This window comes from Rosa rugosa, chromosome 2, assembly GCF_958449725.1.
Source record: "Rosa rugosa chromosome 2, drRosRugo1.1, whole genome shotgun sequence".
NCBI lineage: Eukaryota > Viridiplantae > Streptophyta > Magnoliopsida > Rosales > Rosaceae > Rosa > Rosa rugosa.
The window spans coordinates 17,988,097-18,014,145 of record NC_084821.1 but is presented as its reverse complement, the minus strand read 5'-3'; the positions used below and the strand labels follow the sequence as shown (position 1 = coordinate 18,014,145).

Genomic DNA, 26,049 nt, shown 5'->3' with positions numbered 1-26,049 from the left:
TCTTCATCTTTTATCAATTTGATGACAAGGAAATTCCACTCCTTGATAAACTTGCTTACACTATAAGCACCCTAATACGTTACTGGGATTTTCCTACCCAAAGCTCTTCAGAAGTGGCATCACCATCAGATGATCCCAAACAATCCTCTTCGCATACTTCAGTAATCAAATATAAGGTCTTAAGGAGGAACTCCATGTGAGCATCTGAAAATAATCATCACTTCTAGCTCGACTATTAGACTCCTTAATCTGTATACAAGAAGCAAACATGAGGAAATGCAGGAGTCAGTTCTGTACCAACATATGGTTTATTATGGGAAAGGCAACTATCTTTTACTCTGCGAGACAGCGAGAGATTGAGAAAGCACCTGTGTAATGTTGTCAGGCAGTGGAGATGCATGATCATTTGCCATAGGAGCCCAGAGCTTTAGATTGTTTCCCGATCCGCCGGTGGCAATGACCGGATTATGTGGATGCGGCTGAATGTCATGTACACCTAGAGAATCGCCCATCATAACACGGATAAGTTCACCTCCATTCTTCTTCCATATGAAAATATGGCCGCAATGACTCCCACTCAAGACATACTCATCATTTGGCCCAAAGAACTCACTCTACATGTGTTTATATTTCTATGACCAACGAATTGTTCTGGCTTGTCAAGCTCCGCCATGCCTTTAGGTAGGAACGATGGGGAATGACCCAACCCCATATTCTTCTGGAACAGATAAATGTGCTCATCACTATAACTCACAAGTAGCTCACCGGAGTTGGAGTACGCCAACCCTGTGATCATAAAATGGGTTGTCTGAATCAGGTGAGCAGGGCGAAATGTGTTCACAGGTTTAACTAAACCACCTGAAGCATCCTGCCAGCATTTTCTCATGTCATAGACACGTGCATATGCATCATTGCCACCTAGACAAAAGTAGTTTGGATTCCATGGGTCAATCACCATGTCATACAAATCTAACATGAAAGGATGCTGCTCTCCTCTTATCAATTTGGAGCAACTGAATAGCTTCGTAGCAGTATTGCTTCGCAGATCAAACTGCAAAAGTTAAAATATGAGCTCTAAAACTAGGGCATCTGCAAGTAGCATATATAAAGAAAAGAAAAAGAAGCTATGTACGTGTTGAATAAAAGAATCAGCTGTAAAGTATGTTGGGGTTTCCAGGCTCTACAGCCAGCTTGTGAACAGCGCCTCTGTGACTCCCCAACCTTTTTGTATGAACTTGGCCACCCTCTAAGGCCTCACCTAGCCTCACCTGTAAGGAAAGGATATAAGTGAAAGCATAAGACGAGAGAAAAATTGTATACATAAGCCAAACTAGCATAGATTGCTAAGAAGTTTTTAGAAATCATCTATGCAGCAGATATTGATCAGAATGATGAAAGTGATTCTAAAACCTTGAGTTCTTCCGAGTTAGAATTGATATGTATGACCGTGGGAAATAAAAAGCTAGTCACTCAAATTTTCCTTCAAACACTTTCTCGCTTTGTTCTTCTATGCCTCTCGATCTTGTGACACACAAAGATCATTTCACTTCACACTCCCACATAGTCCAATACATCAATGTCTAAACGCATGGTACAAACAACCTAATATTTAATGCTTCTTTGATCATGGGATTTCATCATTAATTTTGTTAAATTTCTGATGATAATGAAGGGGTTCTATCTGCTGTTTGCAGGTGCTTCTGTATATACACGAAGCCATTTGACTCCGCATAAACTAAGTTCTTCATGTACTTAAAAGGATTTCAAAGAGTTTTTATAACCTACAAAAGTTTTGAACTCTTTCTGCCAAGTGCTATTAAAACACTTTTGATGTTCTAACTTCTGAAAGACTTTTAAAACTGCGAAAGCACAAACAATGCACATCCAATATACACTGCACAACAAAAGGTCTAGCAACAAAAGTTTTATTCATTAGAAACAGCAACACTAATTAATTTTTTTTTTTTTTGATAAATGGGGTTTGGTACCCAGTCAAGTTGGGAGGCTCATCCCCACGCCTATATTATTATTCATAAAATTTTGCCGCATCGGGGGGACGTAATACCTGTATCCCGAGTGTGCATAGTTGCGTTACATAAATCCTCATAGAGGACATCCTGTAAGAAGTCAGGAGCCTCGACTAAAGAAAGATCCACAACACGATCTAAACTTGCAAAGTGAGCTAACCTATGAGCAACACTATTTGCTTCACGATAAATGTGATGAATTCTGAAATAATCAAAACATTGCAAGTAATCTCTACAATCATCGAGAATTCGACTCACCTCAGAGATGTCCTCCACATTATGATTTAGAGCGGCCACTAAGATAGCACAATCACTTTCCACTTCAACCTCTTCTGGCGAACAGCAAGCAGAAGTCCTGCTCTGCATGCTTCAGCTTCCCCATGAAGAGCTGATCCCAAGTAGGGCATATATCGCGACCAAGCTCCCTTGAACCTACCTTTATCATCCCGTATGACAACCCCAATGCCACCACTCCCACTGTTTGCATTAAAAGCTGCATCTAGATTGATCTTAAGCCGTCCTCGAGGTGGAAAAACCCATTTGGCAAAGGTACCTCGATCCACCCTATGCGTAACTTTGACTGGGTGTAATCGATGGTACTCCTCCATCATGCTCAATGACCACGTTACTGCATGCATGGGGTTAAAGCTTCCTCCCTTCCAAACCAACCTATTTCTCTCTGACCAAATAGCCCATAATAGAATAAAGGGAAAATTCTACAATACTGGTATGTACCTCATACCCACATTTACAAAAGTGACAACAAATTTGTTGTCAGAGTGGTAATGTTGAGTCCTATTTTGTGTAATCTTAGTTCTAATAATGGTAATTACACCTCCTACGACATTGTTACAAGCTTTTAAACAAATTTGTTGTCAACGTTGTAATTTTTGTTTAACTATATGTAAATAGTGTAAATGAATATGGTAACTTTTTTGTTCTCAATGTTGTAATTTTGGTTCAAATACTTGTAATTTTTTGTTCAAATAGATGTAAAATGAGTGTATGAGATACTGGTATGTACCATAGCTTGTCTCTAGAATAAAGAATATATCCACCTGTTGCTTGTTAAGAGATTCAATGACAGCAATTATCCACTCTTTCAAAGATGTTGCTGCATGATTTCTAGCACGTAACCCAAGTGGGCTAAATAGCCATAAACATGCAACGACGTTGCATTCTTTGAATATATGTAAATCCGATTCAACATCACAATTGCAAAAATTACACACCTGGTCCGCCAAGCCAAATCGTCTATTGAGGGCAGCTTTGGTTGGGATGATAATGGACCATTAAATGCGTCTCATTTGACCTGCTTTGCACATAATAATGTATCAAAGAGGAGAAGACATTCATCCTGAAACAACTAACATAAAAGATGAAGGAATATCAATATATTGTTGTTATTGGCTTGACTTGATAGGCAGACAAAAGTTGTTTCCCATGTGTGATAGCTGCATGTGCTAGCTTAATAGCATAATTATAGGCATGTATATGTGCTTTTGAAGTGGGCAGCCGAAAGAGTTGAAAGCATGTGAACTAGATGCATGTGCTAGGATTAATTATACATATGCAGACAAGAGAATTATGGAACATGGCAGCCAAAAGTAGAGAGTGAGAAAGAGAAGTAAAAAAGAAACAAAAGTAGAAGGAATATGTTTCTTAATAAGTGGCAGCCATTGGAACGGAAGGGAATCCTAGGATTAATTATATGTATATAGACATATAATTAATCATTGCAGCTGGATAAAGAAGAAGAAGGAAGACACAGAGAGCAATAGAGAGAAAACAGACAGCAACGTGAAACAGAGAGAAGCAGAAGGGAGAAACAAAAATTGAAAGCCATCCTTGAATACTCTTAGAGTCTTTCCTCTTTCTTTGGAGACTTAGCAATTCCATAGTTGAAGCTTCTTAAGCTTAGTTGTTGGTGTTGTTAAGTATTGTATATGAGAAGTAAGAATTCTTCTTCTTCTCTATTTGAATCAAAGAGAGAGTTAATAGGTTTGGGTGTATTGGGATTTGGGTAGAGAGAGTTGTTCATAAACTCTTGTTGTATGTTTCTCCAAATTGATCATAGTGGAATATCTTGCCGGCTCCGTAAGTGGATGTAGCTCAATCATACCGATTGAGTGAACCACTATAAATCTTGGTGTTCTTTGTGGTTTGTCTATAAGTTGTTTTCTTTTGCTTTGTTTGTTATTGTTGAATTCATATCAATACCTTGTTTGTTATGCTTCCGCACAACAAACTGGTATCAGAGCACCGGTTCTGAATTTGGGAGTTGTGTATTGATTGGATTCAATGGTTGATACAAAGAAAAATTCGAGTTCGGGTTCATCGTCGACTACTAGGCCATCAATTGGCAATGCCAAATTTGAAGTTGAGAAGTTCGATGGAACAAACAATTTTGGCATGTGGCAGTGTGAGATGATGGATGTCTTGTGTCAACAAGAATTGGATATAGCTCTTGAAGACAAACCAAAAGATATGAGTGAGAAGGAGTGGAAGCAGATTAATAAGTGGGCTTGTGGTTCTATCAAATTGTGTCTTGCAAAGGATATGAAGTTCTTTATCATGAAGGAAACTTCGGCAAAAGAGCTGTGGAAGAAATTGGAAGACCAATACATGATCAAGAGTGCTGAAAACCGGTTTCACCTGAAGAGGCGGCTTTTCCGATTCAATTATCGGCAAGGTATTTCTATGTCTGAACACATCAGTGATTTCAATAAGATACTTGCAGATTTGGCTAATTTAGATGTGCAAATTAGTGATGAGGATAAGGCTTTGTGTTTGCTAAATTCTCTCCCTGACGAGTATGAGCATTTGATTACAACTTTGTTGCATGGAAAATAATTTGTGAAATTTGATGATGTGTGTAATTCATTGATAAATAATTAGTGTCGAAAGAAGGAGAAGCAATTGCAGAAAGTGACAGGTGAAGCACTTGTAGTAAGAGGAAGATCTGGAGATAGAAAGTTTGGTGGAAAAAGAGGTAATTCTCGTTCCAAGTCAAGAGGCAAATTTCCTGCAAAAGATGAGTGTGCCTTTTGTCGCCAAAAGGGGCATTGGAAGAAAGATTGTCCCAAGTTGAAGACTAGAGACAAGAAGGGTTCTGAAGTGAATGTTGCGAAATTTGAAGATGATGATGACTTTGGTTTCGCATTGAGTTGTTCTTCTACCTTCGATGATTTTGAAGAGGATGAGATTGATTTTGCTTTAGCAAGCTCATCTGCACTTGATTACTCTGAGAAATGGATTCTGGATTCGGGTTGTACACACCACATGTGTCCGAACAAGGAATGGTTCTCTACTTTAAGAGAACTAAATGGTGGAGTAGTTTTGATGGGAGATGATAGTCCTTGCAGAACTAGAGGGATTGGTACAATTCGTCTCAAAATGCATGATGGGGTTGTTAGAGAATTGACAGATGTTCGGTATGTTCCGAACTTGAAGAAAAATCTTATCTCTTTGGGAACTTTAGAATCAAAGGGTCTCACAGTTACATTGAAGAATGGAGTTGCCAGAGTTGTGTCAGGTTCACTTGTGATGATGAGAGGTACTAGAGATAGAAACTTGTATTTTCTACAAGGGAGTACAGTGACAAGTGAAACAGCAATTTCTGAGACTATAGATGATGCAGATACTACCAGATTATGGCATATGCGTCTTGGACATGCTGGTGAGAAAGCAATGCAGGGATTAGTGAAGCAAGGTTTGTTGAAGGGTGCAAAGACTTACAAATTGGAATTTTGTGAACATTGTGTATTGGGAAAGCAGACTAGAGTGAAGTTTGGTACTGCAGTTCATCAGACTAAAGGTGCTCTAGACTATGTTCACACAGATGTATGGGGACCTACCAAAACTGCATCTTTGGGAGGTAAACACTACTATGTCTCTTTTGTTGATGACTTCTCTAGAATAGTATGGGTGTACACCATGAAGCATAAAGATGAAGTCTTAGATATATTTGTGAAGTGGAAGAAGATGATTGAGACTCAGACCGGTCGAAAAATTAAGAGGCTCAGATCAGATAATGGTGGTGAATACAAGTCTGATCCATTCTTTAAGTTATGTCAAGATGAGGGCATTGTGAGACACTTCACGGTTAGAGAGACACCACAATAGAATGGGGTAGCAGAGCGCATGAATCGTACTTTACTGGAGAAAGTTCGATGTATGTTGTCTAATGCTGGATTAGGCAAAGAGTTTTGGGCTGAGGCAGTTACATATGCAGGCCATCTCATCAACAGGTTGCCTACTGCTGCAAATGAGGGTAAAACGCCCATGGAGGTATGGTCTGGAAAACCTGCTACTAATTATCATTACTTACATATTTTTGGTTGTCCTGCTTATTTTCATGTCAGGGAAAGCAAGCTTGATCCGAGAGCCAAGAAAGCTATTTTCTTGGGATTTAATGATGGTGTGAAGGGATTTAGGCTTTGGTGTCCAGATGTGAGGAAAGTTATTGTAAGCAGAGATGTGACATTCGATGAGGCTGTTATGGTTAATCAGAGTGAACAGACTGATTCTCAAAAACAGGAGATGACCATAGAGAGTTTGAAGCAGGTGGAGTTTAAAGAAAAAGTTGATGAAACTCCAATTGATCCAGGTAGTACTACAGTTGAGCCAGATGATTCAACAAATGAAGATTCAAGTATTGAAGTAGAGGCTTAAGCTCAAGAGTCTCCATAGCAACATGGACCTATTGCACTTACAAAAGGAAAAAGAAATGCTCCAAAGCCAGCTTGGCTAAATGATATGGTAACTTATGCACTTCCAATTACTGAAGAAGAAATTCCTTCTACCTATGAAGAAGCTGTGATACATGCGGATAGTGTAGAGTGGGAAAAAGCAATGGATGAAGAGATGAAGTCTCTTCACAAGAACAAGACTTGGGAGTTGGTTCAGTTACCACATGGGAAGAGAGCAATTGGCTGCAAATGGGTATTTGCTAAAAAGGAAGGATCTCGGTACAAGGCTAGATTGGTAGCTAAAGGCTATGCACAAAAAGAAGGAATAGACTACAATGAGGTATTCTCTCCTGTTGTGAAGCATTCTTCTATTCGTATTCTTTTAGCCTTGGTTGCACAGTTTGATCTTGAGTTAGCACAACTTGATGTCAAAACTGCATTTTTACATGGTGATCGAATTGAAAGAAGAGATCTATATGACTCAACCAGATGGTTTTAAAGTTGCTGGTAAGGAAAAATTAGTTTGCAAACTGCATAAATCATTGTATGGTTTGAAACAGTCCCCAAGACAGTGGTACAAGCGGTTTGATAAATTTATGTTTGGTCAGAAGTACACTAGGAGTCTCTATGATCCATGTGTTTACTTTCGCAAGCTACATGATGGGACCTTCATTTATTTGCTCTTATATGTTGATGATATGCTAATTGCATCTAAGAGCAAGGTGGAAATTGAAAAATTAAAATCACAGTTGAGTGGTGAATTTGAAATGAAGGACTTGGGAGAAGCTAAGAAGATTTTGGGCATGGAAATTGAAAGAGATAGATCGAAAGGTAAGGTTTGTTTGTCACAAAAACAATATTTGAAGAAGGTACTACATCGGTTTGGCATGGTTGATAAATCTAAACCTGTAAGTACACCTCTTGCCTCTCATTTCAAGCTTAAATCTTCTATGTCTCCTAGCACTGATAATGATATGCAATATATGGCTAAAATTCCTTATGCTAGTGCTGTTGGTAGCTTGATGTACTGTATGGTGTGTACTAGACCTGACATTTCACAGGCTTTAAGTGTGGTGAGCAGATATATGCATAACCCAGGTAAAAGTCATTGGCAAGCAGTGAAATGGATTCTACGGTATATTCTTGGTACTGTGGATGTTGGAATTGTGTTTCAGCAGGATAAGATGAGTCAGTGTGTTGTTGGATATGTGGACTCTGATTTCGCAGGTGATTTGGATAAGTGTCGATCTACTACAGCTTATGTGTTTACTCTTGCTTGTGGAGCGGTGAGTTGGAAGTCGAACTTGCAATCTACTATTGCTTTGTCGACTACAGAAGCTGAATACATGGCGGTAACAGAGGCTGCAAAAGAAGCAGTTTGGCTTCGTGGTTTGCTTGAGGACTTGGGAATAATTCAAGATTATGTGGATCTCTATTGTGATAGTCAGAGTGCTATTCATTTGGCAGAGAACCAGGTTACTCATGCTCGCACTAAACATATCAATGTCAAATTTCACAAGATTCGTCAACTGGTGGAGGATGGTGATATAAAGCTCCTGAAAGTTGGAACTGAAGAAAATCCTGCTGATATGTTGACCAAACCAGTTCCATTGAGCAAGTTCAAGCATTGCTTGAACTTGATTGGTGTTCGTAGAATTTGATCTTCCCTACGGGGATGTCGGAGCGGCAAATTGGTATGTGATATTCTACTTGTGATATTATTGTATGAAGTGAAGCCAGGGTGGAGATTGTTGTTATTGGCTTGACTTGATAGGCAGACAAAAGTTGTCTCCCATGTGTGATAGCTGCATGTGCTAGCTTAATAGCATAATTATAGGCATGTATATGTGCTTTTGAAGTGGGCAGCCGAAAGAGTTGAAAGCATGTGAACTAGATGCATATGCTAGGATTAATTATACATATGCAGACAAGAGAATTATGGAACATGGCAGCCAAAAGTAGAGAGTGAGAAAGAGAAGTAAAAAAGAAACAAAAGTAGAAGGAATATGTTTCTTGATAAGTGGCAGCCATTGGAACGGAAGGGAATCCTAGGATTAATTATATGTATATAGCTGGATAAAGAAGAAGAAGGAAGACACAGAGAGCAATAGAGAGAAAACAGACAGCAACGTGAAACAGAGAGAAGCAGAAGGGAGAAACAAAAATTGAAAGCCATCCTTGAATACTCTTAGAGTCTTTCCTATTTCTGTGGAGACTTAGCAATTCCATAGTTGAAGCTTCTTAAGCTTAGTTGTTGGTGTTGTTAAGTATTGTATATGAGAAGTAAGAATTCTTCTTCTTCTCTATTTGAATCAAAGAGAGAGTTAATAGGTTTGGGTGTATTGGGATTTGGGTAGAGAGAGTTGTTCATAAACTCTTGTTGTATGTTTCTCCAAATTGATCATAGTGGAATATCTTGCCGGCTCCATAAGTGGATGTAGCTCAATCATACCGATTGAGTGAACCACTATAAATCTTGGTGTTCTTTGTGGTTTGTTTATAAGTTGTTTTCTTTTGCTTTGTTTGTTACTGTTGAATTCATATCAATACCTTGTTTATTACGCTTCCGCACAACATATATCTCAGTAAAAGTTTCACCTGACCAACTGCACAAGCGGTTACTATTCTCTGATCATTCATGAGAGGCATTATCTTTGTCTGATATACCATCTTCAAGTGTCCAGAATCATAAGAGAGTCTTCTAGTTTTAGTTTCCCAGTTCCAAAATATGACTTGTTTATCATAAGACCCTGACACAAGGAGGTCACCAGTGGAGTTGAATTCTATGGAGCTTACATAATCGTTATGCCCTTTTAATTCCCCATACATACTAATTGCTTTACGATTCTCTGCACACAAAAAAAAAATGTTAAGTTCGTGTAACTTGACCATTCGTAATGATCAGTGGCAGACTGTCTGTTTAGGGTTTAAGGTTCCATGCTGGCCTTAGACTAGTAGTCTACCATGTGTTGACGAGTTAATGGATATGAGATTACAACACTAAGCTTATATTTTAGGCATATATTTTAATATTTAGCTGTTAACGCAAGTTTTTAACTGGTTTGGAAAAAGAAAAAAAGAAAAAAAGAAAAAAAAAAAAAAGAAAGAAAGAAACCTGATTAGCAGAGAACTGACGAGCAAAGCGTCTGGGTCGCCGTAGGCCCGTCTCTCGGTTGCAAATATCGAAGAAGCCATTAGTAATTCGCATTTTGTCACAGTGAAGTTAGAAGCATACGTAGGTACAGAGAGAAAAGAGGGTTTCTCCGGAAGAGATAATCGAATGACTAAACTTCGGTTGTTGGATTGTTCAAAACTTCAAATGCAAAAAAATAAAAATAAAAATTACGGTTGTTGGGAAGGACACAGAGTTAGACTCTTACATGGAGAAGGATACACAATCTAAAATGGAATCAAAACTTCGTCCGTGAACGGATTGTGCCGCCAAATACTTGACGACTCGACTCTTTTAATCTTTTTTGGAAGATTTTTGACGACGAAACTTTCGTTGCTTAGAGGATTTTCTTAATGAACCATTTGTCAGAAAAATGCGTTATTTTTTATTTGGGTCTTTCTAAATGTACCCAACAAAATTCTAAGTGTACCCAGCTAATTATTTGTATTGAATAATATTTAGTTTAACCCAGCAAAATTTCCCAAAATACCCTCACCTTTCAAAATAATGTCCTCAAAAACACACCCAGCAACATCTTTCTCTTCTGATCAGTTAGAACCCATACCAATTATGGGTTTTGAGATGCATGATTCTGGTAGGAATGGGTGACTGGAGCAATATGCTAATTGTTTTTGGTTCAACTGATTTTCAATTAATTTAAAATTAAAGCAAAAGAACTTTTTCAAGAGTTAAGAAATGTGGAAATCAGTTACTCTGCACTTCACTTGTTTTACTCCTATTTAATAAGCCTCATCTCATGGAATTGATTTGTTGTCCCTATCCAAAATCAAGAACTAATATTCAATGAATATTAGTAGCCCATAGAGAGAAGAAGAAACTAACTACCCAAAATTGTATTTATTCTGGGTTTCATTTTTGTTGATCAAATTTGAGCTTTAAGCACAATGCTTGGAAATGAGGTTGTTGGGACTTGGGATCGTCTTGGTGGCTGTGGACAAGTGGAAAAGAAGAACACCATTGACCCCATTTCACTGTGCTCGGCTGCCTCACAGTGGCAGTGACAAAACTGGCATACTTCTCTCCCCACGCAAAACAACCTAGAACAGTTTATGACATGACGTTTTCCTAGGTATAAGATGTTGGAAAAAAAATTTCTGGGTAAATGTTTAGCGATGGGGGTATAATGGAAAATTAGTCAAATTTATTTATATATTTTTAATTTAAAAGAAGTTGCTGGGTGTACTTAGATTTTTGCTGGGTACATTTAGAAACACCCTTTTTATTTTTGATTTTTTGTATGGGACACTTTTACTGCCCACATTGTGCTAACAAAATATTTATCCGCAGAATGTCTTGCTTTTTATTTAGTTTTAATTTTTATTTGATGATTTTTTCCTATGATATTCTCGTTGTTTAAAAGATTTTTCATGCTAGTAAATTTTTGAAAGAAAAAAGTAATTTTTTTTGTGAGTTACAATTCATAAAAGAATGCGGCTATTGCCACCATACTACTTTGTTCACTGGTTCACCCTACAAGTTTATGATTTATAAAAATACTAAAATATCTTAATATGAAATTACAATAAAGAACAATATCTAATTAAAAATTACAATTAGTTTCCTTATTACCCCTACAGAATACGTATTTAAACTTCATTCTTAATATTTTATTCATCTTTAAACCTGGTCACTTCATGAGATTGACTGAGAGAGATCGATGAGGAGGAAGCCAAAAACAACTGAGAGAGATGTGGAGGAAGTCAAATAGAAAAAGAATTTGAGTTAAACCTTACATTAGAAAAAGGTATTTTGGATACTGCAAATGGGTGAACAAAGTAAACATGAAATTAAAAAAATGTGTAGGGTGAGAAGAGAATGTAAGGTGAACAAAATAATTAATAGGGTGATAATAGCTGCACCCTTCAAAAAATAAAAAATTATAGTACCTTTTTTTATCGTCGTTAAGAAGAGGCACTAGATTATTAGAATATTAAGCCCCGTTCTCTCTCTCTCGTTGAATGATTAAGTCTGGTACTTGATGTAAGAAAGTTGGTCCCCTCATTTTGGTGCGCTTTGATACGATGGCTGTGATGGTGTACTACGGGAGATCCATGGCACTTTAATAACGTCATGGTAGAGGAGTCTTATGCTGGTCACTCTGACCGACCTTGGCAGAAAAATTTGTACAACTACTACAGTTGGATGCAATTGCAAAAATCTCCCTCCAACTCTGAAAACTAAGTATATGCGAGAAGTATTGGAGCTATGTTCGGTTTGATGGCTACAATTGACAGGTTTAGTGTGATGCCTATGTCGCCGGCAGTTCATGTTTGGATTGACCTAGCTTTGAGCAGTGTTGTTTAGGGCAAGTTTACCCGTTGGGTCATCAGGTCACCCACTATTCACTAATTTTTAGTGTTAATTTCGTGTCCTGGGTCACGAGCACAGTGTATTTCGTGCCCTGGGTCACGGGCACAGTGTATTTCGTGACCTAGAGAATGAAAATATACACTAAAAAGCAGTGAATAGTAGGTGACCCGGTGACCCAACGGGTGAACTTGCTCTTAGTTGCGGCTACAATTGAAACCGGTTCCTATGACAGAGGTTAAAATCTTTTTTCTCAATGAGAAGGTTATCAAAGTATGTGCACGTCGTCATTGTTTGGAGCACTCTCCATGAGGATGTTGAGGTTAGGGCTCAGCCGGAAGTGCAAAACCGGCCGAATCGGCCAGGAAAATCAACTCGGGGAACGAACCGGAAGAAATACGACAAAAAAAGTCATTTTTTTGAACCGGACCGGCTTTTTTCGGTTTGAGATCGGGTTCAGTCGCTAAACCGATCGGATCGACTGAACCCGATCGGATTAAAACCAAACAGGCCGAATAATTAAATATTTAATTTTTATTTAAATTTACATAATTTTTATTTAAATTTATATAATTTTTATTTAAATTATATTATTTTTAATGGTTGTCGAGTTTGTATTGGTTGAAATCAGGTTACACATAGAACCTAATGCACCTGATTCCTCTCAATAGAAGGAAACCCTAAGAGTAAAGTTAAACTTTGAGGCCGTCATCTCTCTCGTCTCTCTCATCAGACCCTGTCGTCTTTCTCATCTCTCTCAGACTCTCGTCCCTCTCATCTCGACCCCTTCGACCTTCTCATCTCATCTCTCACATACTGAGGACGACGATCAACGCTGACCAAGGACGACGACCGACGCCGATCAATGCAACCTACCAACGACTGCCGATCAACCGAAACTGAACCGGCCTGACCTGAAAATTCGGGTCACCCGAATTTTTCGGCCCAGCCCATTAAGATTTAGTTTCCGGTCCAAAAATTAAGCCCATCAAAGAATGCGTATCGGATGCGGTTTTGGCCTATAACAGACTCGTGCCTACCCTTAGTTGAGGTGGTGGTCTTGTGGTGGATTAGTTGAGGCTCATATTTCCAAGTCTCCTTTGAAAATTTCTTTGAAAATTCATTTTTCTGCCGAATCAGCTCATCGGTGTAAATTATCAAACCCTATTGTTGGAATGTGTTGTACACTACCTGAATGTTGCCTTAAAATGTGTGCATAAGCAGACTAAGGTTGATGAATGACTAAAAGAAGTCCAAGTTACTCGCACAAATTAATAAACATAATTGGTCGATGGTGGGAAAGGATTTAGATCACCGAGGAATGGACGGTTGGTTAACATCAAGTGCACTTTTTGATTATTAAAAAAGAGTTTGACTACAAATATCAAAAGTTGGGATCCCCTAATAGGTGCTGGGTCAATTACATTGTTGATGCATAGAAGAATTTTTGGTCGATAGCTACTCCCCACATTTTGTATTTGGAGTCACACATGGCCATTTGCGACTCGCATGATTTTTTTTTTTTTTGTGTGGTATCTAATCAAATCCTCAACATTCTTTAGTTCTAGTTTGCTAAACCCAAAAAGAAGTAGACATGATCCATTCAAGATGCCAAGATGATGAACATTGGGCTTTAGGACAGTACTCAATTGTGACTTAACCAATTCGCTCCCAAATGTGATTTTTGCGTCTCTCTCCAGCTTCGTTGTGCAAATTAATCTAAACAGTTTTTTTGAAAAAGAAAAAAAATCTAATGAGGAGTTATAGGATACTTTGTAGTTTATTGGTGTCTCCATAGGGGCTCCCTCCGTGTATTATAATGAGTTTGCAATTTTTGGGGGCCCATACTATTAAGTTTGTTAATTATTTACTTATTTTGGTTTCTCTATTTTTTTTTTTTTGGTTTTTTAGAAAAAGATAAATAATCATTCGATCAACCATAAATCATACATTTGGGGGGGGGGGGGGGGGACAAGAACCAAAACCCCAAGAAACCGCGGTTACAGATACTATCAGGCCAATGGACCCATTTTCAAGGCTACTTTGACCATATGAACCAGAAAGTCATTTTCAAGGCCAATGGACCCCTTTTGTTGTATAGTCATTTCAATTGATCAACAGAGAGACAAATCAATTGGATTCCGTTTATAATTGTCATTTAATTATAAAAAAACAATAATATCTTATTTCTAAATCACTTAAGCTATATAAATTTAATAAAAATTAATAAAAAATAAAAACCGCCTAGGCAAGGACTAAAATATCGGATTTCGAAGATATATCGATGGTTTAAAAAACGGAAATTTCGATGGAAATATTGAGAAAATTTCGATATTGATAAATATTTGGAAAAAACAACAGAAATCTATATAAAAATATGGAAATTTGAAATGAAGCTTTAAGACATGCTTATTTGATCAATTATCTCTTGTATTCATATCAATAAAATATTGAGCAAATTCATTGCATATGGATTTGTAGTGAAATAAGATAAATTTATATGCGCTGACAAAATAAAGATTCTTGACATTTAACTTAATACATTTCAACTTTTGATGTTATATGGATTGGAACACAATTTTGAAAATTACACCTATAGTCTTTTACACATAAACTATGTGTAAAAGAGTAAAAGTTAAATATAATTGAAAATAATTTGCCTTTTATTACGTCTATTTACCAAAACATCTTAATGAAAAACCAATCTAATTAGAATGAAAGACAGGTTTAATCACACATTTCATTTATTTTTACAGAGAGAAATAATTGTATGGCTAATATGGTTTTTATTTTTTGGTCAAAATTTGACCAAGAAACTTGGGTTTTGTTAATTGTTAGAAGCTTAACTAATTTAATTTTGTTTTGAGAGTTAAATACAATCGAAGGTGCGTGGGTACTAAGAGTTAATTTGGTTGGATTGGCAAAGCATCTCCATTTGTTTGGTGTTGGCAGAGGTTCGAAACCCAACTGTTGCCTTTTTGACTTAAATTGAATTTTAAGTGGAAATAAGTGGGAGAGAGATATGGAGCACGTGGCAAAAAAGTACGAGAGAAATAAGGGTCACGTGGCGGGTAAATGAAGAGACAGAATTAGGAATATTCCTAAAATATTCTCTAAAATCTTGAATATGCTTTCACGAAATATCCTGAAATTTCGGGAAATATCAAAAATATCGCGCGAAATTTAGTTGGTACTCAACAAAAATATCGCGATCTTGAAAAAACGAAATTTTCGGCAATTTTTTCGATTTTTTAGTCATTGCCCCTAGGCGCTAAGCCCCGGGTTACCGCCCGACTAGCGCCTAGCGTTTTTTAGAATCTTGGTAAAACCTCATAGTCAACCGCAAAGAAGACAACGTCCTCTTCAACACCGTGTCCAAAGGTACCAGACCACGTGTAAATGATCGCTCGTCAGCGAATCAACAACAAAGGTAAACCAGAATTGAACAAAATCGTCCTCGTCCTCGGAAATGACACCATTTACATGGCATAACACCTAGACCTGATCCTAGCTCAAAGGAGTAGGAAACCAACCCTAGCTCAGACAAGTAGGGACTTATTAGACCTAAACTAACCAAAATTAAAACCCTAAATAAAACCAAACGACCGCCTCCATGAACCACATCTCGCCGCCAAGTAGACAACCCCGATCCTTCGATAATCCCTATAGCCGGAATAAGATGGTCGGTGATCAAACCCCCTCTACCAGATCTAATCCGCGCTGGACCCTGAACCAATCCACCCTCGCCTCCATGATTCCACCCATGCTGGATGGATCCAATTCTCCACCGCCAGGCTCCCCCGATCACCATCACACTCCCCCACGATCCACCACAGCCCAGATTTGACACACCCCTATCACACCATCGGGGCAAATCACAAAACCTTCTTTCCAGCCGTCGAGATCCCCTCCCCCATTGATAAAAAACCAGGGCAGCCCAACTAGAAACATCTAGCCATGACCGCAGACCAAGCCTTAACCAAATCAGGAGGCCAAACCGAAGAATCGCCACTGCCACCCTGACGAGAGAGACACCACGAACAAACAACCCTCCTACGAGAACTCCACACCACAGGGGAACAACCATAACCCGTCTGGCAGCAACCCCAGCACCACAGCGCGGCCAAAGACCAAGGCCAGAGGGAGGGCGCCGCCAGACGAGAACTGTCAAAACCAGGGAAACCAAGTTTTCCTAAGAGAGAGAGAGAGAGTTCGGCCCCACCTAGTGTAACGGTAAAATCCAAACGAACCGTTTAGCAATCCTCTATTTTTTTTTGGTTAAAAGGTCTCTCTTTTACAATGCGGTCTTTTTTGTTTTTATTTTAAGGTAAATCTCATTTTAATAAAACTGTAATTATAATAGAATATTATTCTTTACACTGATCGTAATTACAAAACTCACTAAAATAATACAATTTAGAGTTGTGCAGGTGTGTGTGTAGGTGTGTCATTTTGAATTTTTGATATTAGTGTATGTCCTGGACACACGAAATTTAGAGTACAAGAGCCACATGAATACGTAATCTACAAGAAAGTAATTATATCCAACTGCTCTCTTTGTTACCATAACTTGAATATTTTGTCTCACTTATTAATTGGTAGGCTAGCGATGAGAAGTTGAGATCACCTGCTGGATAGAAGTTTTTTTTTTTTTTTTGGATATATGGATAGAAGTTTTATTTAGAGATAGAATTGTTGGATTAGACTTTAATTTCTTAATTTTGTTATTTTTCTTACTAATTGTAATTGAGAGTAAATTTGGAATTATAAACTAAAATTTTGGTTATAGGATGAACAAAGCATTTGATTCGGTGAAAATAAATTCACCATTTTATATCTTTATTCAGGTCACCTGGTCATTGTACATTTTTAATAATTTCATGATACAAAGGAAGGTTCTTCGGGTTATCTTGTATGCTGCAGTTTGAACTTTTCTTTTTCAAGTGTTCTCTCCTCTTTTTCGAAGTGCCGTGCGTGATTGTGTCAAACCCCAGTTCGATCCCTTTTTGAATAACCTCTTTAGTAATTAAAAATTTATGCATGCAATCTCCAACATCAAGATTGCAGGCCAATGCAAGAGAGAGATAATAATAGCATTCATACAGTTTATACTGCACACTCAAAAGCTAACTGAGGAATCTTGTTCTGGGACCGGACCATTGAACATCTCTTTCTTTTTCTTTTTTTCCTAGTGCAGCAGCAGCTCTCTTATAGCCGATTATGCACTTCCTCCCACCTGACAAGTCAATTTGGAATGAAAAAGAAGTAATTGAGTCACCAATTTAGGAGGTGTTTCAACAACGTTTACACTACTCTAACTGGATATAGACGATCCTAAAATGACTGGAAGGACATTTGGGATGGCTGGAATAAAGAGGAAGAAAAAAAGAACCAAGAATAGAAAAGAATACACTTGAAATTTATGACATACCTTTTCACTAAAGAACTCAAATGTTGTTCATCATTGAAGTGGACTTGGTTCTTGTTGTCGAAGTGGTAAGCAAAATACAAAAACTGGAGGCACTTCTCCACGTACAAGTATTCCAATGAAGGGCACTCAGTTTCAATAGTACCACTTTCAGTGCAGAACCTTGTGAGCGCCGGAAGATCTATCAAAGCTAACTTCTTCAACGCTGGAAGTTTAATCTTGCTGTTCAAGCTATTGCTTGCTTCAATGACTCTGTCCAAGCTAGGACACTGCTCTATGGAAAGGTCTTCCAACTGAAAAAGACATTCAGCCACATCTATTGTGAAGAGATTTTTCAACTCCTTGCACTCGCAAATTGCCAAAACTTTAAGATTACGGAAGATTGCAGACGGAACAGGACCATTACATATGCTTACTAGTTCGGGTAGAACAGAAAATCTCATCTCCCTCAATTTCCTCGAAATCTTTTCTGGATCAAGCCCTTCATCAGAGCCAAATACAAATTTCATTCCTTTCAGATTTATACAAATGATTTCTTCCAGATTTTGTAGTCTCTGCAACAATGTTGATGGTAATAGTGCATTCACCAAGCTAAGACAAGTTTGCACTTTCAAGAACTTGAGCTTGCGTAGAGACCCAGGTGGTAGCTCACCAACACATAACTCCTTGAGGGAATATAAGCAGCACAGATGCAACTCTTCCAAGTTCTCAAATATTGGTTTATTTGAAACCCGTGTCATTGTGTTGATTATCTCTTTCAAGTTCTTACGGTTCCCGTTCACAGAGAGATATTTCAGTGCAAGTAATCTGCCATGGTCATATTCCCCAACGATGTCATTCAAGTCTTCGCAATCTGTGTACTCTAGCTTCTCCACTCTCTCTGTCACAACGCTGATAAACCAATCCGGTAACCTATTGATCTTTGTGTTAAGAGTCAAGGTTCTTGAAAAAACATCATGTTGAGGGGGCAACACGTGAGGGACGTGGCCGCCGATGCATATATCAAATTCTACCCAATTCGGCTTGTACTCAACACTTGTAGGCAAGCATGCTGCATCAGATATGTAAACTTCCAAAATGTTTAAATCCAACAAGCCAGTCAACTCATCAAAGTCAGCATTGGTTTCTTCATGAACTGCGTCCTCAACTTTACTTCCCCACGTCCCAAACTGAAATTTCATGTGCAGTTCTTGCAGTCTATACAACCTCGATATCACTTTAGATGGGATAGTTTCAAGATCTCTACCAGTGACGTCCAACATCCTTAGTTGGGTCAAATCTCCTATTTGTTTTGGAAATTTCTTAAGAGGAAGTTCTCTCATACTAAGAATCTCAAGTTTCTTAAGTTTTCCTAGAACAGATATGTTACTTAAATTTTTGCAAAAATCCAAATTCAAAGTTTGGAGGTTGGTTAGGAAACTGAATGATGAAGGTAGTGACGAAACACTAGTGAAGCTAAGATCAAAGACCCTTAGCGCATTAGGATTTTGAAAAAAGGTTTCTGGGATGTCACATATTCCGGCATTACTTTGTAGTAATAAAATTTGGAGTTTTGAACATACCAAATATTCGGGAAGCTTGTGAAGCTTGTTTCTCATTAGTGAGATTGTTGAGTAGCCTTCATGGGCATCTCTTGTCCAAATCGAGGGCCAGGAAGTGAATTCTGAGACACAAATGACATAGAATTTGTTAAGAAAAATCCTATCAAAACACGAAAATGAATCGTAGCTAAATTCTCCAAATTTAATTAAACCCAAACAAATAGCAAAGCAATCAAAAATTCAATATTAATATCGATAGAACTTGTGTGACTAAAAGAATGACCGACTTCAGCTGTTCAACAAGTTTTATGTCAAAGACTCAAATAGTAATTTGGATCCTTTACTTATATTTATCCCTCTGGTAATTAAGCTTTTCACCCTCCATCAATGTAGGAAATTTTACTTTTCTTAGACGATAGAAATGGTAGAAAAGCAATTGGACGAGCCATGTTGGTGAGTATGGGCTAGTGTATGCAAATAGGATCCTGAAACTAATATGATGTATAAGATAAATTCATATTAGAAGGTTTAAACGCTAGCTGAGAAGAGTCTATATATAGAAGTAAATTCAAGTAATCCTAGTTGATCAGTGAATGGGCCATTCAGCAACGAAACCGACAATGATGACTGAAGAAGTTAGTCATGTATAAAAGATAATTAAACAAAGGGGATGCAGTGGCATACCATGCAGCCATCCTGCCTCTGTCTCTGCCTCTGGCCACTCCTCTAGTTCACAACCAGCTTTTACTAAAAACCCATCACATTCTTTGGTCAATGCCAGATTTCGAATGTCATCAGTCATCCTTATGCATCCCTTCTTTGTACCGTCCAAAAGCAATCTGGAAGCTTTGAGGTACTTGACCAGAGATTGTGCCCTATCTCTGGCTTCTTGTATTGTATCATATTGAAACAAACCTTTTCCAATCCCATACTTGAGCAAATCTTCAATTGGGATATCATAATTTTCTGGGAATAGGCAGCATAGCAAGAAGCATTTCTTGGCATCTTCATTTGCCAATGAACGAAATGGCTCTTCCCCAGCTTCGAAGTTGACGGGTTGAGCTGTTTCATTCCATTCGTCCAAGCAGTCATCTTCAAATGCCCATTCATCCAAGTATTCATTCCATTCATCCAAGTATTTATCTCCAAGTGACCTTGCAGCTGCTTTTATTGCTTTTGGAAGACCACCACATTCTCGAGCTACCTTCCACTCTTCACCATCGGAAACGGTAGATTCATCAAAGGGCTTCCCCAACGTATCCATTAATAACTTATGAGAATCTACCACTGACAGTACATTGAGAGGGATCAGGGCATGGCACCCCATTGAATGGCAGACGTTGCTTTTCCTTGTGGTGAGTACAACTTTAGAATTGCACCTTTGAAGCTCATGGTGACTGGGAATTCCAATGCTCGAGAGTTCAAGACTCTCCCAAATGTCATCCAAGATTATAAGCATCCTATTTCCTCTCATGATCCCCTCCTTCAAGCCCAGCGATTCTGCCAATGTGCCTTGAATTTCTTCCAAGTCAGGGTTTTTGGATACGACAACCATGATCACATGATCAAAAAGCCCATCTTTCTTAGATTGTGCCCCAACATGTTTGACCATCGTCGTCTTTCCAACGCCACCCACTCCATGCACCCCAAGGACAGTGACTTGATCATCTTTTAATACCTTCATAACCTCATCCATGGCTTGCCTTGTCGCTTCAAATGTTTCAAAATTTCCGGTGGGTGCTTGAAGTACTTTCCCCCATAAATGTTTCACAATGTCTTCAATTAGCTCTATATCCGTCCTACAAGGAAGAAGGGGTCAAAATAATTATAATCTTCAGCCATATAATAAATCGAAAGTACAAGTCTTGTAACATATGCTTACGGGTAGTTGGTTGAATGCCACCCACAGATTCCAGCCACTCCTTTCAAAGCAGCTCTCCACTGGTTCATCTTCTCAATGTCTTGTCTAGCTTCGTGCTTAATGAAAGCTTTCCCAAAACTTGTCTCTTCCTTTTGATGGCGTACATCAGTGGGTTCCACCTCATAAAAAATTGGGAGAATTGTGTCCTTACCCTCCATGCACTGGAAAATCTTTGTAAGTTCATCCAAACACCATGCAGAAGAAGCATAGTTCTCCGACAACACAATGATCGCAAACCTTGATTCTTTGATTGCCGTTAGGAGATTTGAAGCAATAACAGTCCCTTTTTCTAGTTGCACGTCATCCTTGAAAGTTTTGATCACTCTGGTGTTTTGCAATTCACGGTATAAATAGGCTATAAAACCCCTACGAGTGTCTTCCCCCTTGAAACTCAAAAACACATCATACTTCGGCCGAGGATATCGTTCAGCTGATGAAGGCGGAGACGTAGAGGGGACAGCTATCCCTTTTTCAAGATGTTCTTCATCGGTGAATGTCTTAGTCACTCTGGGGTTTTGTATTTCATGACTTGAATAGGTGACAAAACCCCTTTGAGTGTCGTTTCCCCTGAAACCCAAAAACTCATCATTCTTCTGCCCAAGAGCTGGTTGAGGACTTGGTTCAGTTGAGGAAAGAGATGCAGAGGGGAGGGCTACCCCTTTTTCAAGGTGGTCTGCATCCTTGAATGTTTTACTTAGTCCTGTGTTTGGCAATTCATGGTCTGAATGGGCTACAAAACCCCTGCGAGTGTCTTCCATCCCGAAACCCGAAAGCACATCATTCTTCCACACAGGAGCTGGGTCAGGCTGGGGAGCTGGTAAGAGATGTAGATGCTTTTAGGGTGGTGGTCAAGGCCATTATAAAATTGTAATACACCAAAATTTAGACAAATCTCAAGAACAGTTAAGAAACCAACAAAGATACTCACAGTGATGGAATGTAAACCAAAATAGTGATTTAAATGACGCTAGCAAGTGAAGAGTCATTGAAGTTAGAAGGTCATGAGGTGAATTAAGGTTTAAGGAGTCTTAAGTTTTATATAGTAGTGACTTGTGACATTTTATCTCCTATATAGGTAATGACAGTTTAGGATGTTGGAAGGTTTAGTAATAACGGTTCTAGAAATAATGAGTATATGTCCTAGGTGAAGCCGATATAAGTTTTATCAGTTGTAACTTGTAAGTATGTAACAGTTGAGTCAGAATTTTGTAATAGAGCTTGGTAAGGTGTTTTAAGAGTCCATATATAGCCTTATCTAGGAGCTCTGTATGTGTCCTCAGGCTGGAGACATCTCCAACAAATCACCAAAAAGAGAGAGAGAGCTAGTAATTAACTTACAAGTTTGGTCCATGACATCTCCTGTTGCTTCAAAATCTTCTGTCGACTCTGTAGACTGAAGTAGTCTACTGCACATAGCTTCCCCAACGGCTTTGATAAGTTCTCCTTCACACCTATTTGAGGAAGAAGGGTCGAATAAGGATAAACCCAAAAGTAATGTGTAACTCTCTTGTTAAGATAGTTTCATCATGCTTACTCATAATCCTCTGAATTCCATCCAGAGAGATTGGCCACCATTGACAAAACATGTCTCCACTGCCTGACCTTCTCATGATTATCCCGAAATCTTTCTTCATGTACAGCGAAGGCATCTCCAAAACTCCCCCTTTGATGTCGCACCTCAGAGGGATCCACATGATAAAAGATTGGCAGAATTCTATTTTGGTTTCCCATGCATTCAAAAATCTTTGCGAGTTCCTCTAGGCACCATGATGAATAAGCAAAGTCTTGCGAAAGAACAACAATGGCAAACCTCACCTCTTCTATGGCGTTTAGGAGATATGAAGATATATTCCGCCCTTTTGGAAGTGGTTCATCATTCTTTACCATGTTCAGGTGTGCTGGTTTCTTTTGCAATTCAGCTAGTAAATAGGACAGAAAACCCTTACAAGTGTCCTCACCCCTGAAATTTATAAACACATCATACTTCCAACGAGGAGCTGATTTTAGCTCAAGGAAGTGATGTACAGGTTGCCTTTTAGGTTGATCAAGGCCATTGAAAACAACTAAAAAGGAAAACATGCAAGATCTATAGAAAGAACAATGAAGAAATTAACCAATAAAAAAGAAGGCAGAGCAGAAACTACAGTGAATCCAAAACCCCACAACTTACAAGTGAATAATGGAAGAGGAAGTATTAACATTAACCGATTAGTAACTTACAAGTTGCATCCATTGCTTGTTTTGTTTCAATATCTTCCGTCGACTCAATAGATTTGCTGCAGACACACTCCGCGATTTGTTGGACAAGGTGTCCTTCTGACCTGTAATTAATGAATAAGAAGAGTCAAATGATTCTCATGCAATTAAACCCAAATGAACTAAAGTACCCAACTCTTGTTAAGAAAGAGTCTCATCGATCACTTACTCAGAACTCCCACATACCCAGCCAAAGATGCTGCTGATTTTGTTCAAGGCGTCTCTCCATTTCATCAGCCTCTCTCTTTGATCTGTTAACTCCACTTCATGTGCAGCGAAGGCCTTTCCATACACCCCTCTTTGAGAGCGCACTTGAGAGGGATCCACATGATAGAAAACTGGCAGAATTGTTTCCTTATTATTTTCCATGCAGTGCATAATCTGTGTGAGTTCATCCAAACACCAACTGGAAGAAGCATAATTTTGCGAGAGAACAACGATTGCAAATCTTGATTCTTGAATGGCCTCTAGGGTACTTTGAGAAATCCCCTCTCCTCTATCCAAACTAGTTGGGTCGACATCCATGAATGTCTTGATTTCTCTGTTTTGCAATTCATTGTATAAATAAGAGGTAAAACCCCATCGGGTGTCTTTACCCATGAAACTCAAAAACACCTCATACTTCCACCGAGGAGCCGATGATTCAACTGATGTAGCAGGAAGTGATGCAGAGGCCGTAGGGGATTCCAACAAGGCCATTGGAAACAACCAAAAGAAAACAAACACGGTATCTAGGCAATAATGCAACAAAAGAATAAAAGCAAAGAAGAAACTGGAAAATCCACAAGAAAAGAGAGATCGATCACAGAAAAAAGAGAGAGAGAAATTGTAGGAATATGGAAGAGGGAGAGTTATAACTTGAAGGTGGTTTGGTGTTCTGGAGTGGAGGCTACAAGAGTGTTCTGCTAATCATCCATAGTGCACGTGCAGTCAGAGAACCTTTTGACTGTATTTAGCGCTTTTTTTTTTTTTTTTTTTGTCAGAGCATCTCCAATAGACTAGTTAAATTCAATTTTTAGCTATATATAACTATTTTTAGAGCAAAAATCAACTCTAACAGACTAGCTATACCCAAGTTAAATTTAGCTTTAGCTAAAATGGCTAGCTATATTTAGCTAGAGAATCTTACATAGCTAAAGCAAAAGTTATATTTCTCTCTCCTCTTTTATCCACATGTCAGTTTATGATTCGATAAAATTTAGTATATTATTTACAAATAGCTACTACTGCTGGAGCAACATTGTTAAATCAATAGCTATATTTCATATCTTTAGCTAAATTTAACTAAAAAGTAATTCCTACTGTTGGAGATGCTCTCAGACTCTTTGTTCCGCACCATCCTTCCTTTGTAGACATGCAAAAGCATTTACAGACCTACAAAAGCTACCTTTAATGTTTGTTTGCACAAAAATAATATAGGAGAGTGAAATTTGCGCTCTTCAAATTGTAAACCGCACTCTCTTTTGAATTTTTAATATTTTCTTCATCTTTGTGGCATGTGAGTTTTCCCTTATTACCCTTTTAATGTCTCTTCTTTTAGACAGGTTCCAATCTCCCGCAACCTGTGAATGTTTGTGGTTGAACATACCTGAACAAGTGAGAATACTAAGCCTTCCGTTAGAGAACACCGCAAAACTAGCATCATTCCCATTTTCAGTATCTTATTCTCTACAACAGCTAAGAACAGAGAGGGTCCTTTTGAATTACAGCTTATGATAATTGTTTTTTTTTTTTTTTTTTTTTTTTTCCGTAAGAAGCTTATGATAATTGTTGTGATTGATCTGGTATGTGAATGAAGGATAAAGTCTAAAATCCGAATTGCAGTCTCAGCATCTTTAATAATTAGACTGATTCCAAAACAAGGTTCCCAGTCAGAATTCTAGTGCCGAGTTATGAGTATGGGTTTGGAATATAGTGGTTTGGACGTGGGGTATATTGCAAGACGGCGGCGGCGGAACTGATCTTCATTCCCAAAAACTCAGAAAGTAAGAAATCCAAGTGCGATCTCAGAGCCATTCCTGGTAGTGCAGCCTACCCACAATTCCAATTGCAAACCGAGATTGAAACTAATAGCAAACGATTGAAAATCTGAATTGGTTCGGCGTCATCTTCTTCTTCGATTAAGCCTCAACCAGTCGTTGTGGTTGATTAACAGGATACAGGGGTGAGATTGGCACACACACTCACCTCCTATTCGTACTCTCAACCTCCCCCCGATTTGGAAAGGTGATCCGGTCGCCGCCAAATCTTCCTCGCTAGCCACACCACTCTCACTCTAATTCCGACGATGATTTTGTCGGCTCGCTTCACCATTCGGACCATTTCTTGCCTCTGCATCTCCACAACGGCTGCGGCGGCCACATGGACAACATGGACGGTGGTCCAGACTGCATGAATCCGTACCCGCCTCAGGGGCATATGCACATGAACTGCATGAGGAACCACAACGACTCCTTATCGGTGTCCTCGCCACTAGCTTCCCAGTCATTACCGCCGCCTCCACCGCCTTTGCCGCCGAGAGTTTTGACTTGGGACTTCATAAACCCTTTCGAAAGCATAGAAAGAAAGTTCTCATGAAGAAGAGAGAGAAAAGTCAGATTTACAAGGGTAGAATAGGAAAGATATGTAAAGAAAATTATCAAAATATAAAATATAGAAGGTGGGAGTGTGATTTACAATTTGAGG

At 38.6% G+C, this 26,049-nt stretch overlaps 1 protein-coding gene and 1 pseudogene across 2 annotated transcripts; both read right to left on the bottom strand.

Annotated features, from left to right (window-relative positions):
• Window positions 1-165: 165 nt before the first annotated feature.
• On the bottom strand, window positions 166-9,547 carry LOC133730470 (uncharacterized; annotated as a pseudogene).
• Window positions 9,548-17,221: 7,674 nt separating this feature from the next.
• Window positions 17,222-24,230, bottom strand: LOC133731890 (disease resistance protein Roq1-like). 2 transcript variants are annotated; one of them, XM_062159331.1, is made up of 8 exons: window positions 23,534-24,230; window positions 23,329-23,429; window positions 22,643-23,105; window positions 22,447-22,559; window positions 21,070-21,922; window positions 19,872-20,986; window positions 17,650-19,309; window positions 17,222-17,454 (listed from the first exon to the last, which is right to left on the bottom strand). In XM_062159331.1, the coding sequence occupies exons 1-8, from the start codon at window positions 24,061-24,063 to the stop codon at window positions 17,427-17,429; spliced, it is 4,863 nt and encodes a 1,620-aa protein (XP_062015315.1). In that variant the 5' UTR covers window positions 24,064-24,230; the 3' UTR covers window positions 17,222-17,426. The 2 variants fall into 2 exon arrangements, with proteins under 2 accessions (XP_062015315.1, XP_062015316.1); XM_062159332.1 differs by having other exon boundaries at window positions 22,643-23,115; window positions 23,534-23,558.
• Between the last annotated feature and the right edge of the window lie 1,819 nt (window positions 24,231-26,049).

Coding starts and splice junctions, on each gene's coding strand:
- LOC133731890 (XM_062159331.1), bottom strand. CDS start 24,063: ATGGCCTTGTTGGAATCCCCTACGGCCTCTGCATCACTTCCTGCTACA. Junction 19,310..19,871: donor AGAGGCAGGATGGCTGCATG/GTATGCCACTGC, acceptor TTTGTGTCTCAG/AATTCACTTCCTGGCCCTCG. Junction 17,455..17,649: donor TTGAGTTCTTTAGTGAAAAG/GTATGTCATAAA, acceptor TTGACTTGTCAG/GTGGGAGGAAGTGCATAATC.